Source organism: Pelodiscus sinensis, chromosome 2 (assembly GCF_049634645.1).
Source record: "Pelodiscus sinensis isolate JC-2024 chromosome 2, ASM4963464v1, whole genome shotgun sequence".
Taxonomy (NCBI): domain Eukaryota; kingdom Metazoa; phylum Chordata; order Testudines; family Trionychidae; genus Pelodiscus; species Pelodiscus sinensis.
Window position 1 is genome coordinate 21,953,979 of NC_134712.1, and position 21,425 is coordinate 21,975,403.

The 21,425-nt window shown below is 39.9% G+C and overlaps 1 protein-coding gene across 5 annotated transcripts in view; it reads right to left on the reverse strand.

The window, feature by feature from the left end:
- Positions 1 to 21,425, reverse strand: part of DEPTOR (DEP domain containing MTOR interacting protein) — a 127,886-nt gene that overhangs the window by 38,399 nt on the left and 68,062 nt on the right. For 4 of the 5 annotated variants that reach the window (XM_014580813.3, XM_025178687.2, XM_075920180.1 and 1 more), the window contains exons 6-7: positions 7,414 to 7,599; positions 3,539 to 3,673 (exon numbers count right to left, since the gene is read on the reverse strand). In XM_014580813.3, coding sequence (XP_014436299.2) covers positions 3,539 to 3,673; positions 7,414 to 7,599 — 321 coding nt within the window. The remainder of the gene's footprint in view (positions 1 to 3,538; positions 3,674 to 7,413; positions 7,600 to 21,425) is intronic. The other variant, XM_075920181.1, reaches the window with a different exon arrangement.

The window sequence follows — 21,425 nt, forward strand, 5'->3', positions numbered from 1 at the left end:
AAGAAAGCTCAACAAGCTCTGTTGATTAACATGTCACTGCTCAGTAATTCAGGTGCAGCTGATCTCAATTAGATCATAAATCATCTACACTGGTGTCCTTCATAGCATTTCTCCACCTTCAGAAATAGTTTCTTTTTCTTCATGATTGGCTAAACCATGCCCCAGTCTTCTTTTTAAGTTTTCATTTCTCATGAAATACAGCAGAAGGCATCCGGCAACTGGTCTAAGTACAATTTATTAATGTTTTTCTCATGTAGTCATTCTGGTTCTTGAGAAATTTTCTAAACGATTTATTCCAGTTTAGCAGGGGATTACTTGGAGTATGGGAAAAGCTGGTCGATCCCTGCTCATAGGTACTTTTTTCAGACTTAAAAATAAGTCTGTTAAACTGTTCTGAAGGTAAAATTTATGCCTAATTCTCTTCTTCCAAGATTTCATAATCAGCTATCTTAAGATACACTTCTTCTCACTATATATAACTAGAGCCATAAATAAATGGAAATACTGGGTACACTTAAGATGATGCATACATTTATCAACAACAATAAAAATGCCAGTCCACTTGTCACAATAATATTTCCAGGGTATACTAAATGGCTTAATGGGCGCAAACATTCACCATTTAGAATAGGTCATAAGAGACTCTCTGGAGAGAATACCTGACAGGTGCAACTAAAAAAGATTACACTGTGACATTCACCCACTGGTACATACAGATGGCAAGATGGAGATGAGCAACAGACAGCAGGAGACCCAGGGTGTCTCTACACAGCCAAGTTATTTCGGAATAATGGCTGTTATTCCAAAATAACTATGCGAGTGTCTACATAGCAATTCTGTTATTTTGAAATAATTTTGAAATAATGGCTGGCTTATTCCGACTTCTGTAAACCTCCTTCTACAAAGAATAATGCCTATTCTGAAATAGCTATTTTGAAATAAGGCGTGTGTAGACGCTACTCTTCTGCTATTTCGAAATAGACCTTCACCGGGACCATTCTAAGTTATTCCTCCTGGGGCTGGCTCTAAATTGAGATAGAACGTCTACATTAGGGAAGCCTGCCTCGGACTAATTTTGAGACTTCGCTGCAGTGTAGACATGCTATTTCAAAATAAGCTATTTCGGAATAACTATTCCGGAATAGCGTATTCTGAAGTAACTGTACAGTGTAGACATAGCTTCAGTGTGCAGAAAGCAAGACTGAATGTTATTCACAAAGAAGACATGCTCCAGAGAACACTAGCACTACTGAATAATGACGTCTAGTCATGTGACCAAACTGAACACACCAAGTTCTTTTGATGTAGGCTTTTATTGAAGACTCCAAGCAATGGCCAAAGATAGACTGTGCAATTGCTCTAGAGGCCGGAAAAAAAAAAATAAAAAAATTACCACTCTCTGTCTCTATTAGTTATACCAAATAGTCACCGTGTACAATGAGGGTAAAATTCACCCTTCCCCTGCACAGAATCTGAATAAATGGCCCATAATTTGAACAGCAGCCACTGGCCATTTGGACCCTTTATCAGTGGGATCAAGAACACTAGCCCCACTGAAGTCCATGTTTACACATGCTTACACTGCCCCTTTCCCCAGCCTGTTCCAACACCCTACTCCCCATCGGTTCCAAACTCCTTTCTGTATCGCACTGAGGATGCTGCCTCATTCTGTACTCTCCCTATTCAAGAGCTACTTCAGTGTGACCATGTCCTTTTGTGGCCATGAATAAGGAGTGAATAATCATCTCTAAAAGAAATTCCATTAACATTTTGATTTTCAGCCAGCCATGTGTACTACTGAATCCAGAACACACAGGCCATATTAATACCCTGTTGGAAAAAGTTAATGGTAATAAGGAGAGGAAGAAACTCTGCTTTGATATTCAAATAAAGAGGCTGAAAGAATATGTTTCCTGAGCTACTTTTTCCTTTCATAAAAAGACAAGTGCAAACAATTTGAACTTAGCTGTGGATGAATGAATGGCTGCCCTTCCATTTGTGGTAAGACAAAAAAAAAAGTTGAACCCTGACTGCCTTTATCTTCTTACACAGAGTGGCATAAAATTTAAACTAACTTAAGGGTTTAAATTGTCCCTGACATCCTCAAAGCTACATTTTTCTCCTCTTGTTCTGGGCTGTGTTACTTACTTCATAACCCAGGTGATTACCAAAGGCTAAGTTCTCCTCTCACCCTTGCAAAGTCACACCTGTATAACTCAGAAGAATTTATGTTTGGCAACTGATATGGTAATCTGGCAGTAAGAGCGGATATAAGGCTGGATGTCTTTCTAAAAAGATATGCTCTAGCTCAGCGGGTATCTAGGCTGTCCGTGAGTCATGTCTGGGGCTCCACTGCACTATTCCTCCTCCTCCTCAGTGACTCCAGCATGCCATAGAACAACTCCTCTCCCTCCCAATGGCTCCTTCATGCCACAGCATGCAGGAGGTGCTGGGAGGGAAGGGGCAGAGTGGGAAAGGGGTACTTGTGTGGGGGTGAATGGGGGAAGAGGATGGCCAGGGTGGGGCAGGTATGTAGCTATGAGTGGGCCGGGGGTGGGGGGGCACTGGCCAACCCATTTAGCATCCAGGTCCATCCCCAGCTCTACTCTGATCCTATTGCCTGCCATGCTTTGTCTACTTGTCTGGCACTCCTGTTGGGAAGCAGCGTCAGGGTGTACCCTACTCCACCCGCCTGGTGCTCCTGAAGCCCATACTCCAATCTCACATCTCAGCTGGAGAGCTGAGTGAGCAGGCAGAATGGAGGAAGCCCCTGGACTCCTATTCTGCTCCTTGGAAGGAGCACTGGGTGGGCAGAGTGGGTGGGGATATGAGGGCACCCATTTTTCCAGGACCCCGTAATCAGCCACTGGATGGAAGGCAAGCATCAGGCAGCCAGCAGCAGTAGATGAGATCTTAAAAAAGCTAGGCCTGACACCTGAGAGAGCTGGGCTCGGCCTGGTGTGATGGGACCTGGAAGAGAGCTGGGAGCCATGTGTGTATATCCAGGGCCCTGGGAAGCTCCTGGCCCTGGGGTCCTTCCATTGATCCACACAAGGTAGACTCCCGTGGGTTGGGGGGAGACAGGCCCCCCCATCCCCAACATAGATGCCCACCCACGCAAGATCAGAGTGCACCCATATACCCCATGCTGGTTACACCACTGGAGTAGGGCCTTGGGGAAGTAATAGAGTGGGGGCAGGGTTTGGGGCTGAGAAGAGGGGCTAGAGGTCCATGAAAAAATATAAATCAAAATAGGAGTCCTTGACTTGCTAACGTTTTAGAACCGCTGCTCTAGCTCAAACAGAAGTCATGGGTTTGATGCAGAAGTTACTGGCTGAGGATCTCTGTCCATGTTATACAGGAGGCCAAACTAAATAATCATAAAGGTCCAACTAATCACAAAATCTTTGAATCTATCACTCTTTAAAATATGCCTCAACAGATAAGTTTAGATGAAGAAATACAGTCAGTCATTTTCCCTCACTCTCCTTGAGAGGGTTGCATGGTGTCTAGTATGTACCAAATTCAATCTGCTTACCAGATTTGGGGTTGCATAATACTGGGGGGCTACTACTGAGAGTAGGACTGCTGCTGAAGTAACCACTACTGCCACAACTGCTCATGCTACTCCTTCTTACTGCTGACACAATCTTTATCTCCTTGGTGGGACTCACTGTGGAAAGGAGACAGAAAATACAGGGAGAAAGGAAACTCATCTTGATTCTTTTGGCACATTTCCCCTGCTTTGTTTGAAACAGTGGTTCCCAAACTGTGCTTCGTGAGCCCTTGGGGGTTCATGAAATGTTTTAGGGGGTTCTCAGTAAACATTTTGTAATGGCAGAAGAAAAAGGGTTTGCACACCATCCTGGGACTAAGGTCATTGCAACCAATATAAAGGCAGTAATGTCCCTCAGTTAGTCAATACTCAGGCATTCTCTGTGGTGCGCTGTTTTGCTCCAGTGAGATGTGACTGAATCTTCTCCTTTACTAGTTAATTCATTTGTAAAGTGTTCTCAGCGTGGTATTTTTATCTGAACTGTCACACACCCAATAATGGACAAGCGCCTGAAAATAGAAAGTGTAAAAACACAAGAAAATGAACATTTGACATCAGCTAGTGTTTCATCAAGTCCAAAGAGTAGAAAATCTTAGTCAAATAATCATGGCAGTCCTGGAAAGTTGCTTATGAAGAAAAGAAAATATGACGATTATATAAAATATTGTGATCAAGAGTGTTCCAAACCACAGTGTGTAATTTGTGGTGATGGTCTAGCAAACATCAGTCTCAAAACATCTCTTTTTTGGTGCCACTTAGAACTAGGCACCCCCTGCACAATTCAATAAGGCTTTTGATTTTTTTCAAATTAAAATTAGCCTAGTGGAAAAGTGACATTACCCATTTTGTACCCAAAGCAAGTACTGATAGTGAAAATGAACTGGAATAGTAATACTGAGTGAGCAACCAAGTAGCAAAAACACCAGAAGCCCCACATCATAGCAAAGAGCTTGATTGGTCCATGTATGCAAGAGTTCATTGAATATTTGGAGAAAAGGCTGCAAAAGGATTGACATATTACCTTTGTCCAATAATATGTTGTCCTGAAGAATTAATTATATGTATACAGAGTGAAAAATAGACCATACTATGCTACACAGATGGATAAATCAACTCTCTCTTTTGCTAGTGTTTTGTACATTAAATGAATGAAGATATGAGTGAAGAGAACTTGTTGCTTTGCCAACCATTGAAGGAATGTACAACTGGAGAAGATATCTTCAATCTGACTAATGCATATTTTCTCAAAAAGGAAACAGATTGGTCTCATTGCTTAGGCATTTGCAGTGATAGGGCCAAATCAAGTATGGGTACATATACCAGATTTGTAGCTTGAACAAAAAAGATTGTATCAACATAAGAACATAAGAACGGCCGTACTGGGTCAGACCAGGAGGTCCTTCTAGCCCAGTATCCTGTCTACCCACAGTGGCCAGCACCAGGTGCCCCGGAGAGGGTGGACCGAAGACAATGATCAAGCGATTTGTCTCCTGCCATCTCTCTCCAGCCTCTGACAAACAGAAGCCAAGGACACCATTTTATCCCCTGGCTAATAGCCTTTTATGGACCTAACCTCCATGAAATTATCTAGCTTCTCTTTAAACTCTGTTATAGTCCTAGCCTTCACAGCCTCCTCTGGCAAGGAGTTCCACAGATTGACTACACGCTGTGTGAAGAAGAACTTTCTTTTATTAGTTTTAAACCTGCTACCCATTAATTTCATTTGGTGTCCTCTAGTTCTTCTATTTAGGGAACTAATAAATAACTTTTCTTTATCGGCCCTCTCCACACCACTCATGATTTTATAACATCTCTTGGACTCAGTGTAGTAGCCATAGACAAGCCCTCATGGCAAAATGTATGCCTGAGGGACTGAAGGAAGTGCCAGACAATGCTGTGAATTTCATAAAATCATGGCCACCAAATTCCAGAATATTTCCCATATTCTGTGAAGAAATGAGTAGCGTACACAATTGTCTGTTGACCCATACTGAAGTTAAAGGGCTCTCATAGGGCAAAATCCTAGCTTATTTAGCAGACATTTTCTCCAGGATTAATGACCTAAATTTATCTCTTCGGGCCTCAATACAACAGTTTTTAATGTGCAAGACTGAGTTAAATCTGTGATAAAGAAGTTGCAGTTCTGGAAAAGGTGTTTGGAAAATAATCAAACTGAGCATTTCATTACTCTCCATGGCTCTCTGGAAAAACATTAACTTTGGGTCAGTGCACAAAAAAACCACAATATAACTACACCGTGCACTATATAAAATCAATATAACTGCAAACAACTTTCACAACATTCAGGGAATACTTTCCAGATATGTCAGGCAATAGAAAGCACTGAGGAGCAAGAGAAATTGATTGAGATCTTCTATGATAAACTGAAAAGGAATTTCAGCAGACTGCCATTGATTAACTTTTGGTTGCTTTTAAGACATGAGTTCCCCTGCTGACAGAAAAAGCTATTACAATTTTGTTACCATTTTCAACAACATACTTATGGAAGAAACCACTTTCCTTGTACACACATCTGAAAAGTAAATACAGAAGCAGACTTGATGCCAAACCAGATCTGATATGTTTATCTTTCTCCAGTGGTTCCATGCTTCCAAGAGCTAAGCAGGTCAAAGCAAGCACATTCATCTCACTGAGGAAATTTAAACTTCAAGACTCTTTATGAGAAATGGAAAGGGAGGTGGTTATTTTTTGCTGCTTTTAAAAATAAATAGGCTTCTAGTGTTTTAAAATAATTATGAAGAACAATGTAAGGTTGTTGTAGTTGTGAGTTTGCATTGCTGAAGACCTGAATACTGGTGGTAGGAGGAACTCTTTACTTCAGTGGACTTCTTAAATACCTTCATGCTGTTTCACATCTAATACTCCTTGATGAAATGTAGGAATCTTGTTTGATTATTATAATAGGATCAAACCACGAAAGTGAAATCCTGGAAAAGTGTTGCTGTTATAATAATGTGATAAAATTAATAATGCAATAATAAATAGTAATGTAATAACGGTGTGTAATAAGTGTGTCATAAAAATATATTTCTATGATCATTGCTTTTATAATTTATGCTCAGATAATGGAAATATTCATTTGTAGGTGGGGATTTGCAAGATTTTTCATGGAAAGGATTCACGGGTTGTTAAAGTTTGGGAACCACTGGTTTAAAATAACATCAGAACATGTTTTTATTTTCAATAATGCAATCATACAATCATAGTCAGAACACTCACCTATGTGCTGCAGGAATACATGATGTATGCACGAAAATATATATTTTACTCGGATATGTTGCATTACTACATGATCCATTTTTAGCTCATTTAATTCTCTGCAGTGCTTCCACCACTTTGATTTCTACATGCTAGTGTAACAGAGTGAAATAGGCATCTACTAAGTAGAATATTTTCTGCAATTATCCCCTGCTTTCTTCCTCATTTTATTCTGCTTCCTGCTGTAATAGTATATAACTTGTTCAGGCATTCTTCCCTCCACCCCCAAATTATAACATATAATTTATGCCAAAACCCTTTGGCTAAAACTATTTTAAAAAGCAAATAAAAAAAAAATCTTCTAAACTGACTGATTTCTGCCTGTGTAAAAAATGTAAACCTGAAATCCTTTATTTATATGATAGCAAAGAACAACACGAGGCAGCTAATTCTCTGAAAAACCAAGCAGGGAGAAGAACCTGTTTACTGGGTATGATATTTATTCATGGATGAAATTCTGAGCACTTCTCTTCAGTTAAATCTGCCTCATGCTAGAGTGAAGGGAGCCAACCTTGACACCTATCTGCAAGGAAAAGTTAAACAGTGAAGAAGTTAAAGGCAAAGAACCAAGGAGTCACCTGACTGAAAACTGGTGTGTTTTCTGTTGTCATGGTTCTGCTTGCGCAGGCAAAAGGGACTGTCATGACTTTCTGGCATCAAACGGGATTTCTCAGGAAGCAGCTCCATCAGCCTCCGTCGCCGGCGGAAATTCATTCTGAACTGGTAGAGCAGGTTACTATCTGTAAAATGGTGCTTATTGGACACTGAGGAGAGAAAAATGAGTGAAAACTCTGTTGGGCAGAACACAAAGTAGGGAGCAAATAGTATACATAAAGTTGCCATTTACATGCACGCATGCTCTTTTATGATAGCAGCACTAAAGGTACTGTCTACATACCAAGTGAAGGTGTGATTGCAACACAGATCTCTGTGCTAACATGGGTAACTATAGCATTGTTTTGAAATTGTTGCACAGGCTTCAGTGCAGATTAGTTGCCTGATTATATACCCAGGCTTCCCTATGGCAGGCCATTGTGTGTGCTGAAGCCTGTGCCACCACATACACATGGCTACCATTGCCTAACCTAAATAGATTAAAGTAGCACAGATATGCACACCCATGCTACAATCTCATCTTTGCTTGCCCTTGATACTCGTTGGCTACGTCTACACTGGCCCCTTTTTTGGAAGGGGCATGCTAATTTTGAAAGTGGGAATAGGGAAATCCGCGGGGGATTTAAATATCCCCCGCGGATTTAAATAAACATGTCCGCTGCTTTTTTTCCGGCTTGGGGAAAAGCCGGAAAAAAAGCGTCTAGACTGGCCTGATCCTCCGGAATAAAGCCCTATTCCGGAGGATCTCTTATTCCTACTTCAAAGATTCTAATGACACCATTATTATGGTGTTCAATTCTGCTCAGCTCATCATTTTGGATACTTTCATTTTGTAACAACAAAATACAGTTAAGGAATTATCCCTGTTTTTAAAATGAAGAAAGAGACAGAGAGGTTGGAGTCTTGTCCGTAATCGTAAAGAACCTGCTGTCAGAGCCAAGGCTAAAATTCAGAAACATCTATTTCCAAGCCCCATTATGAAACCCTTAAAACATTTCATAAATTATTCCCAGAAGTATTGTATTGTCATAACAGAGTAATGTAAAACAAACTCTTGAAACTTCTCTTTACATTAATCTTATAGACAATTTACTGAAGTTGAAGAAGACATGCTATATACAGCCCGTTCTAAAGACATTTTTATGCCAGCTCTCATGGGACTGAGCCATCATGAATATTTACAGGTAAATATATACTCCAATTACCAAGTATTTATTATTATTATATCACTATAATAATTACTTCCAGTTCAATTTTAATATTTCTGTACTGCATGCAATTCTTCTCAAGTAAATGTATATTCTCTATCTTCTTACTCTCTTTTATTAGTACACTTGTTTGGACAATCTTAAGAAATCATGACTCCTGGATCATTAGAAAATCAACACACATTGCCACTACAGATGCCAAAAAGTAGTCAAAAATTGTAGAGTAACAATTGCCCATGACACACATTAACCTAATTTCCTATTTTAAGATATCCATCTGTATCTTACAATAATAAAGCTTGTTTTGACTAATATACTAAGTAACCATGAGATAGAGGTTACAGACAGAATGGGCTATTCTCATCCTTTGTGTAACTCTGTTGCAGACAATGGAGTTATGCCAGGGATGAGTTTGATCTAGTATAAGCATATAACTGGAAAGAGCAAAGTTACAATGATGCCGTCATCATCTGTTGTAGCAACACAAAAAGATATTCTTTATCATTGGAATATTCTCTCATCTCACATAAATAATTACAGAATTCTGGGTGCTCATTTGACTGTTACAAAATGTTTCCCAAATTCTGAGTTATACCCATGTTAAAAACATAAATAACAGAGTGCAAGCTCTCAGTGTCAGGAAGAATAAATATTTGACTCCCAGATAATGTTACTTAATATGTGTTCCTTGCCAAAATTCAGTGGCAAAGTGAAATTAAGTAGAGTTTGAAAAATCAAGCTCTTTAAAAGGAAGGAAATTCCAAAAGTTAACAATGATTACTCAATTTCAGTTGCCTCCTTGTGCTTATGCTGTCAAATAAGGGATTCTTTAAAAGATATTACTGTGGGGCACTGAGTATTTTCTGCTTTATTGTTGCTTGATGGCTTCCATCTGAGTCATTATACTTTGAGACTTCACCTTTAGGGCTGAAATTCTCCATATTTGGTCTCTGCCCACATGTGACTTTATCTGGAGTATATGAGCATATATAATCACTTGTCTTTTGCTAAGCCTCTTAATGTGGATCTACAGAGCATGGGCGCTTATCATCTTACCTATCACATATTTTAAGCACATATCTAGGCTCACTCGCATAGATCCAAACCAACATCATATTTGTTAAGTCAGCAGAGATGTTTCAGACGGGTAGCCGTGTCAGTCTGTTTCAGCAAAAACAATGAGTCCTGTGGCACCTTAAAGACTAACAAATGTATTTGGGCATAAGCTACTCCTGTGTGTGATATCCGGGATATGTGTACTGAATTAAAAATATATAATACAAATCCTAAGTATTTTTGTAACTTTTTAAGCACCAATTTATGGTACCTTCTCAATTATTGGTAGAGCTTTCCTTAGTACCTTCTCAATTATTGGTAGAGCTTTCCTTAGTTTCAAAGTATGCACATCTAAGTTAATTTTAAAGTTAACAAACTTATCCACTGAATTACACCTAAGAAAGTTCATGCTAGGCAGGTCTGTGTGTTTCTTTATGACTGCACAAATTGTTCAGGAAATTGTGCTTGCATCTGACAAAGTGGGCACCAGCCTACAAAGATTATGCTCAAATAAATTTGCTAGTCTTTAAGGTGCCACAGGACTCCTCATTGTTTGAGCAAAAATGCCTCCACCGGTTTTGAGCACAAAAAGAATGAGTGATAATGGAAATCAATTTTTAAACAACCACAAAGATAAAGTGGTAGCATTTGAAACTTAGGCTATAGCTACACTACAAAGAAAAGTCGGAAAAAAATACGCAAATTGTGAACCACAATTTGCGTATCTTTTTCCATTTTTCTTTCGAAAAAGGCTTTTCTGAAATTTGGCATGTCTACATGGTGCCAAATTTCAGAAAAAAACCCTCCTCTTTCGACACATCCCTTCTTCCTCATAAAATGAGGTTTACAGGGATGGCAAAAGAGCATGATTGCGTTTCTGAATTTTTTTTCAGAAAAGTGGATGAGTTCCTTGGATGCAGCATTGCTTTTCTGGGATCCTCTGGTATCCCGGAAAAGAGCTGCACTCTAGACATAGCCTCAGTATGGAAACAGCCTTCAAAAAGGAGAAGCACTTAGCCTTGTTCCTGAGGTTACATATTGGGAATATATAATCATTTGTCTTTTGCTAAGCCTCTTAATGTGGACCTACAGAGCATGGGTGCTCATCTCATTTGTCAGCTTACCCATCACATATTTTGCTTAAGTCAGCAGAGAGAAGAGAGGAAATAATCCTGAACAATTTGCATAATTACAAAGAGATACACAGATTTGCCTAGCATGGCCTTTTTTAGGTGTAATTCAATGGATAAGATTGTTAAACAACCTTAAAACTAACACAGATGTGCATACTATGAAACTAAAATACAAATCCTAAGTCAGTACATACATTCTGGATGACACACACAGATGTAGAGCTAAGAAAAAATGCATGATGGGTCTGTTGCCCTTCTCAGCTATTTCGCATGGGTGCAGCTTCAATGGCATTACTCTTGATTTACATTAGTGTGGCCATGTCTACATTAGGAAATTATTTCAAAATAGCTAAATTTGACTTAACTCCTGATTTTACAAAATCGATATAGCGTGTCCCCACTATGGGGAAGCCTCAAAATTAGTCTAAGGCAGGCTCCATTACAGTGGACTCACTATCTCGACTTAGAGCCCCAGGAAGCACTGGGGATTAATAAATTCAAATTATTCTGGGAGTAGTTATTTTGAAATAGTGGCACCGGAGTATCCACACTAATGGTATTTCAAAATAACTATTTCAAAATTGGTGTTATTCCCCAAGAAAAGCAGGAGTACAGATTTTGAAATAAGTGGCTCCTTAATGCTAATGTAGACACTCTGTTTATAAATTCGACCTAAGGGGTGGTTATTTCGAAATAAAGCTCTAGTGTAGACCAGGGCAGTAAGTGCAAGGCAGCCTTTGAGTTGTACTGGAACTAGAGCTGTTTTTTATGGCTCTATCTGTACATTATTTGCCAAATACAACAAATAAAATACAACACAAACTGCAATTTACCAAATAACTTATACAATTTGTAACATTGACATACAATTTTGCGATCAGCAAAGGCAATATACAACTCTCAGATTTGCAGCGAGAGAGAAGTACAGCAAAAGAACAAATATTATGTTTATTCAAATTTCACAGAACTGGAGAGGATTTACAAAATGTGAAAAGCCACTTTAATAAATTAGGTGACTCATGCTTGAAAAAAAAAACAAGTAATTTTCACAATCACTTTTTTTCTTCAGGGTACATCTAGACTGCAGAGCTTTCCCGGGATATCAGAGGTATCCAGGAAAACCTGTGCTGCATCCAAGGAATGCGTCCGCTTTTCCAAAAAAAGTCGGAAAAGCAGATGCGTTTTGTCGGCATCCCTGTAAACCTTGTTTTATGAGGAAGAAGTGATGTTCTGAAAGAGGGGTTTTTTTCCTAAATTTGGTCCTGTGTAGACAGGTCAAATTCTGGAAAAGCCTCTTTTGGAAGTAAACCAGAGTTTCTTTTTCCAATTTATCTTTGTAGTCTAGACATAGCCTCAATCTCACCCACAATTTCAGTTCCACACAATTTCAGTGCTCATATCTCATCCATCACCACAATGTGGTGATTAATGCTTTCTGCTACTTGAAAGCTGAGATTCCTCCCCTTGGACAGATTCACTAGTACACTCCAGCTGCTTTCTATCCTGCAGGCATGAGAAGCAGCTGTTAACTCAACATAACCACCAACTAAAATGGGTTTATAACTCACTGGAGAAGAGCAAAGGAACCAGAGGTTTAGATGAATCTGCTTGCTTAGCAGTGCTCAGCTCAACAAGCTGGAAATGGCAAAATGTTAGCAAACTATATGGGATTTTAAGACCTGATGTCTCATGTATTTTCACAACTGGAAACAAATGCTTTGCTCCACTGGGAAGATGATAAATGCTGCTTTCCAGAAACACAAAGACTGCAGTTCTAACCCTTCTGCTGATTGAGAGATGGCCTGATTCATCATTACATTACAATGATGTAAAACAGGAATAACTCCACTTGTTATGATAGAGACCTGCTGGCATAAAACTGTAGTAAAGGCCAGAATCTTAAACGGCACTAGTACCTCCAAGAAGTAATATTTTGGCAATCATCCAAGAATTATATATAGCAGCGTTTCCCAAACTATGGGCTGCGGCCCGCTACCAGGCCACGGGAAAAAAATACCGGGCCTCAGCATGGCTACCGGGAGAGAAGCGGAGTGGGCCAGGCTAGGAGGAGGTGTGTGTGTGGGGGAAACCAGCCGCTGGGAAGCAGGGTTGGGGGCAGCGAGGCTGTCCGGCGGAGATCAGGGTGGGCGGTGGAAGCAGAGTTGGGGGCAGCAGGGCTGTCTGGCGGAGATCGGGGCGGGCAGCAGTGGAAGCAGGGCTGGGCGGGGGGGGGGGACGGGGGAGGAGAGGGCTGGCCGCAGGAGATCATGAGGAGGAGGACAGGAGAACCAGCCACCGGAAGCAGGGCTGGACGGGGGCAGTGGGGCTAGCCAGGGGAGATCGGGAAGAGAAGGGGGGGGAGTGAATCGGTGGGTGGGAAGTGGGAGTGACCCAGGCACATGCAGACCCGGGCACACGAGTGAGTCCAGCCCTGGGGATTCCATTTTGCCCCCCCCCCCCATACTCTCCTTCGAGTAGTTGAGAACTGCCTGGCTGGTAGACACACTCAGACATCATGAGCACATCTACCAGCCAGGCAGTACGCAGCTACGGACTGATACACCTAATAATAATAAAACTTACCTAATTAGAAAATACCGGACATTTTATATGTCTGGTATTTTCTCAATTTGTTTCCCAGAAAGAACCCTCAAATACCAGACTGTCCAGTACAAAACTGGACACCTGGCAACCCTACGCCTCCTTGCACCCTCCCTCCTAGCCAGATACCCTATCCCCAATCTGCTCCTGCTCCCGCCTCCTGGAGTGCCCATGTGGCGACGGGTCCCCCAAGCCCTGGCCCAGACTGGGCAGAGGATGCAGCCGGGTGAAACACTGAATATTTATTCATTTTTAATTATTTTTTTTATGTGCGTTTATATTTTAGGCTGCAAAAAACAATACTGAAAAAAAAACAGGTTCCAACTAAACTAAAAAGTTTGGGAAACCCATGTCTAGCCAGCTTTCTATCCATTTTACAGTCCATTTATCCAATCCATATTTCCTTAACTTGCTGGCAAGAATATTGTGGGTGACCATATCAAAAGCTTTGCTAAAGCTGGCACTGGGGGCTTTGGGAGGACCAGAAACAATTTATTTGAATATTCATCATTTTCTTAATGAATATGCAAATATGCAAATGAATGTTACCAGTCCTCCAAAAGCTCGTGAATGGATTTACTGGTTCCCATGTCAAAAAGTTTGGGAACCCCTGATATATAGCAAGTCTCAGACCCCAATGTAATGTTTTGCTTTTTGAAACAACATGATGTTGCACTGAGGTTTATACTCTAAAGATACAGCAGGTAAAATACAAAACAAATACATGACAAGGAACAGATCCTAACTCGAAGACCTTGCAACATAAGTGGTCTTTAGAAAGTATTTGAAGGACAGTAGGGAAGGCTCTTGGTGTACATGAGTGATATGTACCATCCTTCTGGGGCTGAATTGTTTTCTAATGTGGCTTTTCCACATGCTTCCTATAAAATGTTTTGGATCAACTCTGATTTCTTATCAATTATTCACTTTTGCACACAACCACAAGAACTCACATTTTAAAAAGCAGACGATAAGGCAACATTATGATGACAGTCTGTATCTCTAAGGTCATTCTTTTACAAAACTATAATGGATTTTTGTACAAAGTATGCCTTGTGCCATATCATTTAAAACTCATAATATGATGGTCATTATTGTCCTGGTAAAATGTGTGTGGCAAGTTACAAGATTCTACAGTATAACATTACTGAGACATATTCTAAGTATAGAGAAGCAGGCAGAAACCAGTTCCTCACAGACAAAAGGCAAGCCTCAGTCAGGTGTCAACAAAATGAAAAGGACTATTGCCTGGTTATGTGACCATTCTTTGGCAGGAAAAAGAGAGGGAGGGAGAGAGAAATTTACATCTTAGCAAAGAAACTGCTGGAAGTTCCCATTACTAAGACTTTCTGTCTCCTGAACACCAGCTGGAGATGATTCTCAAAGAGGATTAAAAGATATAAAAATGGGGAACATAGATGCCCCAAATCATCTTCCCTTCTTCTCTACTCAAAGCATCAAAACAACTGAAGGACAAGGTAACCAACACTGAACAGCCAAGGTGGTCTTGGCTGAAAGGTCTCCAGTCAGTAAGACTGCTAAAGCGTGTGGTAAGAGAGACCTTTGCTTTGAATTAGTTTAGCATGTTAAATTACATATTAGATATATTTTACCTTTTTATTGTAACAAATTATGACATTAATATTTCATTACTTGTAATTATTTAAAAATCTGTTACTGTAGTTAATAAACTCATTTTCCTGTTTAATCTAAACCAGTATGTGTTTGAACTGAAGTGTTTGGGGAAACTTCACTTGGGAGAACAAGATTTGGGCATATCTTTTTCTATGAATGAAATGACAGACTTTATATGAGCTTTATATGAGCTTGTGTTGTCCAGGAGGGTACTGGACGCTACAAGATGCACATTTCTGGGAGAAAGTCTGAGTCTTGGGATCTGCTGGTTTTACCCTGCAGTGCAATTCATGAGTGGTTAATTATAGCACTTGTATAGTACAGCTGTAAGTGATTTACATGTTGAAGGCTGTGTGTGAACAGACCAGGAGTGGTTGCTTTCCCAGCGAAGCAGTGTCAGAGGCAACCCCGGATGGTGAACTGAGGAAGCTCAGCTGCCAGTCAGTTCAGATTGTGCCCTGGGTAATGTCACAGTTATAAAATAATGGTGCCTTTTAACAGCCCTTTTTTGAGGAGGATACACAGCTTTCTGAGGCTGCTGCTTATTCCTTTGGCCTTTTGCCAGCTCAGTTTCTGTGTCTTAGGGACAGAAAACAGTGTGAGGACCAACTTGCTGGAAATGTGTGCACTCTTTTGCACAATGCTCTGGTTGAGTGAGCCCACAGACTTTAAAAACTAAATAAGGGCCTTGCACTGTAGTCATCTAGCATTCACCATACACTCAATCATTAAGAGCCTTCCATGGATACAAGAGGGTATCAGAGCCCTGAAAATTCATGATCAACCACAGTCTTGATATCTCACACACTCCACTCAGAACACAGCCATTGGGACTCTCTGCACATTCCATTTTTGCCTTGTGCATTCCTACTGCTTTTCACACATGAAACAGCTATTAGATGAAAATAAATGGCGCTGTATTTCCCACTGGACTGTGCTTTGCCCATTCCTCTCAAAGGCTTCCTGTTTTTCCACAGCTACTCTAACATCTGTGAATGTGTTTTAATAATGGAACCTATTCAGATTAGTTTCTTATTACACATTGATGAATCACGCCTGTTTGGAGCTCTCTCAAGCTAAGGAAGAGTCACAATGTTTACCCAAATTCTCAATAAGCAGAGAGTCAATGATTGGTCCTGGATCCGCTCTACTATATAAATATTATGCAATTCTAGCCTTATCAATTTCTATATATTACATGAACTGCAGATAAAGCCAACTGTGTACATGCTTCCTTAAATAGATTGTAAGCCGGTTGCTTGATTCCTAGGTCCCTGACTTATGCTCAGGCCTGTAAGTACCGTTCTAGTGGCTCCGGTCAAACTGGGTACCCTGAAATCAGGGCAAGCAGCGATAAGCCCACTGTCCCACACAATTTTAATTAGATCACCTTTATTTGTGAATACAAACAACAGCATTATACCTTTTTGCTTAATAGTGTGTTCCTTTGCTTAGGGAAAGTTTCTTGTTACACAACGCTAATATATTTCTGCTTGCAGAAGGGGGAGGAAAATTAAACATTGTAATATGTTCTTGCAATGTGAAAGCTGATAGCAGAAGTCAATATTTAATGTACAAGTTACTATGAATGTTGTTTACATCCACAAGAACAGCTGGGGTGGAAATTAGTGAACAATCAGTAAAATCTTGTGAAGTGCTGAGCTCTCCCATCTACTATAATAGGATCTACCTATGCTTAGTGTCTCTCAAAATTTGGCCCAGTGCAATCAACCAGATTACATTTTTTTATTTAAAATTTGTTTAGATTTAATATTTTTATAATAATATAACAAAGCCCTTACTCAAACAGAAGCTCTGCTAGCCAGCTACCTTCAAAAGAGTATTCTTTCCATTCCTGCATCGTTCAGGGAAGCAAATGCTGAGACCTCAACAACAACAAAAAAACCTATCACACAGATGGCTAGTGCTGATGAAAGGTATCAAGCAGAGTTCTGTAGATTGTAAAGACTTACTCATTAACACAACAGGTATAGAATAATTAGCAAGAATGCAAGTTTCTTCAGAAAACAGCACCTCTGAGTATCTTCTCTGTCCTACACAATCTACCACTAGGCCAGAGGGGATTGTCTAGAGGCGATCCTGGCAATTACAGACCGGTAAGTCTAACTTCAGTACCGGGCAAATTAGCTGAAACAATAGTAAAGAATAAAATTGTGAGGCATATAGAAGGACATAATTTGTTGGACAAAAGTCAACATGGTTTCTGTAAAGGGAAATCATGTCTTACTAATCTAGTAGAATTCTTTGAAGGGGTTAACAAACATGCGGACAAGGGGGATCCAGTAGATATAGTATACTTAGATTTTCAGAAAGCCTTTGACAAGGTCCTTCACCAAAGGCTCTTGTGTAAATTACATGGCCATGGGATAAGAGGGAAGGTCCTTTCTTGGATTGAGAACTGGTTAAAAGACAGGAAACAAAGGGTAGGAATAAATGGTAAATTTTCAGAATGGAGAGGAGTAACTAGTGGTGTCCCCCAAGAGTCAGTCCTGGGACCAATCCTTTTCAACTTATTCATAAATGATCTGGAGAAAGGGGTCAGCAGTGAGGTGGTAAAGTTTGCAGATGATACCAAACTGTTTAGGATAGTCAAGACAGAATCAGACTGTGAGGGACTCCAAGAAGATCTCACCAAATTGAGTGATTGGGCAACAAAATGGCAAATGACATCTAATGTGGATAACTGTAAAGTAATGCACATCAGGAAAAATAACCCCAACTATACGTACAGTATGATGGGGACTAATTTGGCTATGACAAATCAGGAAAGAGATCTTGGAGTTATCCTGGATAGTTCTCTGAAAACTTCCACACAGTGTGCAGCGGCAGTCAAAAAGGCAAATAGGATGCTAGGAATTATTAAGAAAGTGATAGAAAATAAGACACAGAATATCTTACTGGCCCTGTATAAAACTATGGTACGCCCAAATCTTGAATACTGTGTACAGATGTGGTCTCCTCACCTCAAAAAAGATATTTTGGGCTTGGAAAGGGTTCAGAAAAGGGCAACTAAAATGATTAAGGGTTTGGAACGGGTCCCATATGAAGAGAGGTTAAAGCGACTGGGACTTTTCAGTTTAGAAAAGAGGAGACTGAGGGGGGATATGATAGAGGTCTATAAAATCATGAGTGGTGTGGAGAGGGCGGATAAAAAGGAACTATTTATTAGTTCCCTAAATAGAAGAACTAGAGGACACCAAATGAAATTAATGGGTAGCAGGTTGAAAGCTAATAAAAGAAAGTTCTTCTTCACGCAGCGTGTAGTCAACCTGTGGAACTCCTTGCCAGAGGAGGCTGTGAAGCCTAGGACTATAACAGAGTTTAAAGAGAAGCTAGATAATTTCATGGAGGTTAGGTCCATAAAAGGCTATTAGCCAGGGGATAGAAATGGTGACCCTTGCCTCTGTTTGTGAGAGGCTGGAGAAGGATGGCAGGAGACAAATCGCTTGATCATTGTCTTTGGTCCACCCTCTCTGGGGCACCTGGTGCTGGCCACTGTCGGCAGACAGGCTACTGGGCTAAATGGACCTTTGGGCCGTTCTTATGTTCTTATGACAAATGAGACTCAGAGGAGAGACACCAGTGAGTACCAATTGTGTGTTGATCATGGGAGAAGGGCTTCAGCCAAGAGGGCAGAGAAGAGATGGGGCGGTCTTGGGGGAATGGGTGGAGTAGAGGTAAGGTGGGGCCTGTGGCAGGGGGTTCCCTAGGCCCCATGCCTGTGGCGCTGAGGAGGGGTATATCCCAGGCCTTGTGCCCCCTAAGGGACGATCCTGCCTCCAGCAGCACTCTCTCAGACACAGTTCCTCCTGGTACTCTAAGCTGCACTCCTGCTAGTACACCCAGCTACCTCACTCTGCATTCAGCCCCGAAGCTATTCCCTGCCTGCACCCTGAACTACCCCACTCTTTGAACACAGCCCCTAGCTAATCCCTGGCTGCCTTCTGAGCTTGTTGAAAGGCTGAAAATTGTATATGAGGTCAGGTTGAGCCCTACTAACATATGTTCCCAGCAGGAAAAACATGGGCAAGGAAAAGCAGGCACATCCACCCCATTAAAAAGACTCCTGACCTATAAGTTACTTTATATTTTTATTTACAATATTTAATTTTTTTCTAATGAGCAGAGACTAGGATTGGGTCTTTATTTACACAGCACAGAAATTCAAATAAGACACTGAAAAGAAATTGAAAACATAATATAGTGTTCAAAGTTGGACAGTTATTTTGTTTTAAAATCAAATTACTCAATGTGTTTTAACAATTTTGCTAACGCTGAATTGCTTATTGTTCGATTTTATACACAATTGTGCTTTCCCTGTCTGAACACATTTTGCTCTCAATATTTGTTTTAAGTGCTTTACTAAAACTGCTTGGTTTCAAAAAAGCATTTATTTGAGTATCTATTGCTAAGGTTTTCTATCATTACAATTGTTTACATTGAAGTGAAAAGAAAACATATTGTTTATTTACAGTGTTACAGTTTATATGAAGGCAATAAATTCCTCAAGAAGTGTTAATAATGGGGTGCAGTATCTGCACTGGGGGGCTTCCGGGAAAAAAGTTTGGAACCCCCTCGATTAGAGAAGCCGGGGAATATGCACTAAGCTGTTGCAGAACAGGGCAAATGGAGAGCTGTAACTAGCTCCCTCGTACCTGCTCTTACCGCTCTGTGCCACACCGCATTAAGTGAATTTTAGCAACTGCAGATAATCTGTCATAGTGCTTCCAACACTAGATAAAATATGACAGATCCCTTGAATGTAAAAAAACCTCTGATGTCTGAATGTTGAAACATTCAATGTGTCTAGACGTCTTAAAGAAGTGGAATTTTATACAGCTGCAACATTTGTCCTATGCATGCACAGACATGCTTATCGCTCCTTTTTAGAATCTTTGCTCTGTCTGATTAATTTAATCAGCAGTTGCAAAGACAGGCTAAATACTGATAATTGTCAGAGGCAACTCAAGCGTTAAGAGATGTACCCTAGTACAAAAAGGGACCAATTTTCAGGCTATGACTTTTACTAGGGCTCACAATTTTTGTGAACCATGACTTGAATGCACAACATATTAGAATACTCATATGAAACCACTTTTGCTCATACAAATCCTTTAGATGTCAAAAAGGCTAGTTGCAAAGTCAATCATAGTATATGAGAAGTTGTGCGTGCATAAAGGGAGGTCAGACTGAGATCCTTTAGAAAATTTACCACAAGTTGTCTATCAACTGTCTATAGTACAACACTTCTGAAGTTGAAACATTTCACCTTTCCTACAGCATTTGCATAATTCATTTTAATCATCTAGTTTTCCTTTTTAAATTAAGCAGAGTTACAAGCTTTCTGGGTAAAATTAGGTTTGAGGCGGTCTGATTAAAATGAAGACAAACATGACGGCAAACTGCCCAGAATATTAGAAGAGTCAGAGACTGCCTCAGCTGCAAAATATTTTTCTGTAGTCACTGAAATGAGAACAGGTATCAATAAATAACTATTTAGTTATAAATGGAAAATTGCTATTAATCTAGTATCTAAATAAAGACTAGATCTATTAGATGTGGAATTGTAGTGATAATATTATAATAAATAAAAATAGAAGAGCAAAGTGTATTTTTTTCTCCTTCATGCATATTCAACAATATTATTTGCTAGAGATCACCTTTAGGAAAAGAAGGAATTTCATTCTCCATTTTTATTCCATCCATGTTCTTTCCACTTGTACTGTCAACAAGGATGTCAATTAATGTAAAATGAAACTTTATAGCTGATATCAAAGGAACGAGCAGGAACATAGTTTGGTGTTCAGATTCTAGAATGAACTCACTATGCTGGCAGTGGGGAAAAATACTGTTTTTTATTGGTAAATGGAGTGCATTTGACCTAGAATTCAGTAAGGGGGAACAAATGGAATACCACATACTGACTGTTACAGTTTGAGTCTAACATTTTCTAAAGAAAACCTCTCCATTCTTCTAGCTCTGTTATTTAAGGAAAACAAAACTGTACCATCTCAGTAAGTCTATAGATATACCCACTTGCTACAGATAAATCAGTAATCACACATTCTTTTATCAAATAATGTCTAACCATATCCAAACAAACTGCTTTACTGAAACCAGTAGGACAAAATACACTTATGAAATAATCTGTTGTTTTAAAAGACTACCCAAAATATTCCCAAATACAGTGCTAAATCCCAAGGTCCTGATTCCGTTTTTATTCCATCTTTATGCAAACAAAATCTCTAAGACGTTAATGGAATTAACCTTTGTCAAATAAAGGTGAATAAGGAGTTTAGTATTTCTTTTATATTGGGTACA